The sequence below is a fragment of the Nothoprocta perdicaria genome, unplaced genomic scaffold (assembly GCF_003342845.1).
Source record: "Nothoprocta perdicaria isolate Ctin4 unplaced genomic scaffold, notPer1 scaffold_492, whole genome shotgun sequence".
NCBI lineage: Eukaryota > Metazoa > Chordata > Aves > Tinamiformes > Tinamidae > Nothoprocta > Nothoprocta perdicaria.
Genome location: NW_020455746.1, coordinates 50,027 through 53,879, shown reverse-complemented (window position 1 = coordinate 53,879; position 3,853 = coordinate 50,027). Strand labels below are relative to the sequence as shown.

Genomic DNA, 3,853 nt, shown 5'->3' with positions numbered 1-3,853 from the left:
AAAAAAAAAAAAAAAAAAAAAAAAAGCAAACAAAACCCCAGGAAGCTCCATGTTAACAGTATATTTAAAAAGAAATCTGAGAATAGAAAGATTAGCTTATCCTCACTAAAACAACTTCAGCAGTTAGGAGGAAGAATATGAAATCCAAGTTAAATATTCATCATCAAAAACAGTCTTAGGAAGTGTACAGGCTCTTCTATTTCTTAATTAAACATTGCATTGTTAAGTTATATTGCCTTTTTGCAAAAATGCAAAAAATATATTTTACAAATTGGCTTCAGAGATGATTCTGATGTATCATGTATACAAAATCCTTTGGGTTTGGAACATGGACACATGACGTAAATATGAAGAACAAAACTCAAGAGCAATAATGCTTACCAGAGATTTTTATTTTGCTGCTAGACAGGAGAAAGAGGAAAGCCTTATATCTGCATGCCTGACATAAAGTAAATAATTATATGAACRTTCCAGAAGACAGTGAATCATAAAACAAAAATCAGAAGTACAAGGAATGCTGTTCATTCTATGGAAGGATTGCTAAAGCAAGTGAAATATTTCTTTACCACTACAGCGGTGCAGAACAGTCGGTACATGAGATWTATTTAATAGCATCTTCTGATCAGGCAAACACTGGAGATCTCTCCCTAGATTGTCTACTGTGATTCYTCTTCCTGCCCTCCTTCTCCTGGGGGACACAGAGGAGTCCTACTCTGTTTTTCTCYTTTCTGGACCCTGTCTCCTCTTCCAAATGATGTGGAACCTCTCCATACTCCTTTCCAAGCCTTCTTCATAGTGATGCAGATCCTTCTTCTCCTCCTTTTTGAAAGAGCTTTGCCCATGCAACGAGAGAGCGCTGGTGCAGAATGCAAGAATATTGAAACTTCACCCGATTCTGTGTTCCTGACACTGTGCATGCAGTACTTCCTACATTTGTGTGTAGGCAGGAGTGTTACAAGTGTAACAGGGCCTGTATTTGTAGTGTCACAATTTTAGAGTGTAGAGAGGAACATTTCCGTAAGATTTGAGGGTTTAAGAATCAAAGCATAAGCATCAACTTTTCCCCAGGTCAGAATTCTTTAAATGCTTAAAATGATACAATAAAGTGAATATGTGGTTTCTACTCAAAACAGAGAGTCATTTTAAGCTACGAAGAATTTTTAAAGCCTAAGGAAAGAGAAAACAGCTACCTTATCATAGAAGAACACAGCGTGTGTCATATCTCATTATGGCTTGCTTAATGATGCTTTAAGATTTTCTAACTTTTCTCTTTTTTTGCCTTTTTTTTTTTTTTTTTTCCGCTTTTTCAGAGCCTGAGGCGGGAGAGGTGTCCCCCCCAGTGGGAGCTGGTGTGAACAGCAACAGCTGGACCTTTAAATTTGGACCCGGCAATCCCAAACAAGGTGGTCCTGGTGAGTTGCCAGACAAATTCATTATCCCAGGATCTCCTGCAATCATCTCCATCCGGCAGGAGCCACCAAACAGCCAAATTGACAAAAGTGACTTCATTACCTTTGGCAAGAAGGAGGAGACCAAGAAAAAGAAGAAAAAGAAGAAGGGAAACAAGACTCAGGAGAAAAAAGAAAAGGGGAACAGCACAACTGAGAACAGTGACCAGTGAGGGTTTTATGCTGAAAGAACCCACTTAGCCAGTTTTTGTAATAATGGCAGATTTCTCCTATGTAGCAACTCCCAACTTCTTCCTACTGTTAACAAATTTCCTGTGTGTACAGACTTCAGAAAATCAGCAGGAAWTTCACAGTGTCTGTCTAAATTGCTTAACAGGTTTTGTCTTGAAAGCTTTATTAAGTCTGGTGTTAACTCTTTTTCTCCACTCTGGCTTGTTTTCAGAATCTAAAAAGCAGACACAAGTTTCCTTTCTCCTACGCCGAAAAGGAGAATCTTCACAGTACAGCCAGTGAGAGGTTGGACTCTCTGCACTGTGGTTCCTGTGCTCCTGTCTTGATGACACTCATAGACAGGTTTAAAAGTTTTAATATTGTGCAGCCTATATCTGATTGGAAATATATGTGTGCAGATGTCAGCTAGGTGATGTGAGATCAGATTATGAGATGCAAGAAGAGCTGATAAATACGCAACAGAGGAAACACCTAATGAACCAAAATGTTCAAAGATGTTCGGGCTGGGAAGGAAATGTCTGAAAGGAGATGACCAGACTTTTCAAATCTTGAGAAGTAGCTGTGTGGGAATACTGAATCCTGTACATGACGTATTGTACACACTCCTGCAAATCAAACCTCACATTTACAGCTCTTTAATATACCGTAAATTATATCTCTGACCAAGCCATTGGGAATATTATCCCTTAAAGCCCTGCATTATGCTGGCAAGGCTAGCCCTCAGAGTGTAAGAAGGGCAGGGCTGACATCCCAGGAATGTAACTGACTGTGATGCTCTGTGTCCCTATTTCCACTCTAATATTATTTTGCACATTATGTCTCTGAAAAAAGTCAGAGGTTTTCCATGACACTTATGCAAAAGAGAGAGAGAAAAGAAACATGTTAACTATGCTATTTGTTGTTTGAGATATTTATTTATAAAGAAATATAGCTGTAAATGTAAAAAAAAAAAAAAAAAAAGCCCTTTAACCCAAACAAAAGTCAGACTAGAGCCATTATAAATTAAATTGCTGCTATTAAAGTGCTTTAGAAAAATTGCCTGAAACATCTGTATTATATCGGCCACTTGCCAATAACAGCTTTATTCTGTCGGGTCACTTGGGGGCTGCCTCTTGCATGTATTAATAAATACAGTAATTTTTTTTGCATTAATATGCACTTTGAATACACATTTGCAAATGAACTGTCCTAATATGAAGAAATAAAAGCAAACTCCTCACACAAATGGATTTACTAGCCTGCTAGCTCTGTGCAGTACCTTGGTGTTACCTCCCACAAGCCCTTTTCTGATTTTAGTTTTACTTTTATATGAGATTATGAATTGCTGACCCTACTAACACTCATTATGTAAAATTCAAGTACTGTATGTATGCTGTATGCTCTTATAAGAATCCTGAAATATTTATTCTGTGCTTGTGTATGTGAATGTCAATGCAACTATTATTAGGGTGGACATTAAGCTTTACTGTTGAATGTAAATCCATTATTTCTTTTTTGTACACTTGTGAGAAGGTGGAGTAGTGTTAATTTTTTAAGCCACTGTTGGTTATCAGTTTTTGTGTATGAAACACAAGTAAAATATCTTTCTTAAATCAAATCATGTATGCATTTTGGGATTTATTCATAAGCATCAGTGAAGCTGAAGCCCTATGAATTACTAACCCTAAGGGTATATATGGAGTATTGACTATGATAGAGGATGTGGGTATAAAAACCAATACCTGTATTTTTAAACAGAATGTAGCTGATGAGGGAATTCCAAGAAGTTTTCTACTTTATTTTACACTCAGAGAATAATGCTCAATATTATATTAATTGAGAGTGTTTAAAGAGCTACACAGCTCTCAAATTTATAACAGTCCTTTTAATCTAAGATCAAAGAGAACAACTGGATTTTTTGAGACATGCCCTGCACATTTGAAGTTTTCAAATTGCTGACAGTTCAGAATAAGTCAATTACCATTCATTTTTAAAACCTGCAGCAAGTTTTAAGACATCATGGAAGGTAGGGCTTTAATAAAATAACTCCTTATCTCAAAGCATGAGCTTCATGAATCACAAGTGGCCTCCTGTGGTTTACTCAGAGTCTTCTTTCACTACCAGGCTCCTATTACTGGCAATAAAAGAGACAGTTTTACTCGAGAAAGAAATTGATTCAGTTTTACATGGTTTCCAAAAGGAAAAAGGTTTGTGTTGGGACAGAGGGAAGGGGG

The 3,853-nt window shown here is 37.1% G+C and overlaps 1 protein-coding gene across 1 annotated transcript in view; it reads left to right on the top strand.

Moving 5' to 3' along the window:
* Positions 1 to 3,121, top strand: part of PCDHAC2 (protocadherin alpha subfamily C, 2) — a 45,535-nt gene extending 42,414 nt beyond the window's left edge. The window contains exons 4-5 of the mRNA XM_026047341.1: positions 1,311 to 1,412; positions 1,852 to 3,121. Coding sequence (XP_025903126.1) covers positions 1,311 to 1,412; positions 1,852 to 1,922 — 173 coding nt within the window. The 3' untranslated portion in view covers positions 1,923 to 3,121. The remainder of the gene's footprint in view (positions 1 to 1,310; positions 1,413 to 1,851) is intronic.
* The last annotated feature ends 732 nt before the right edge of the window (positions 3,122 to 3,853 follow it).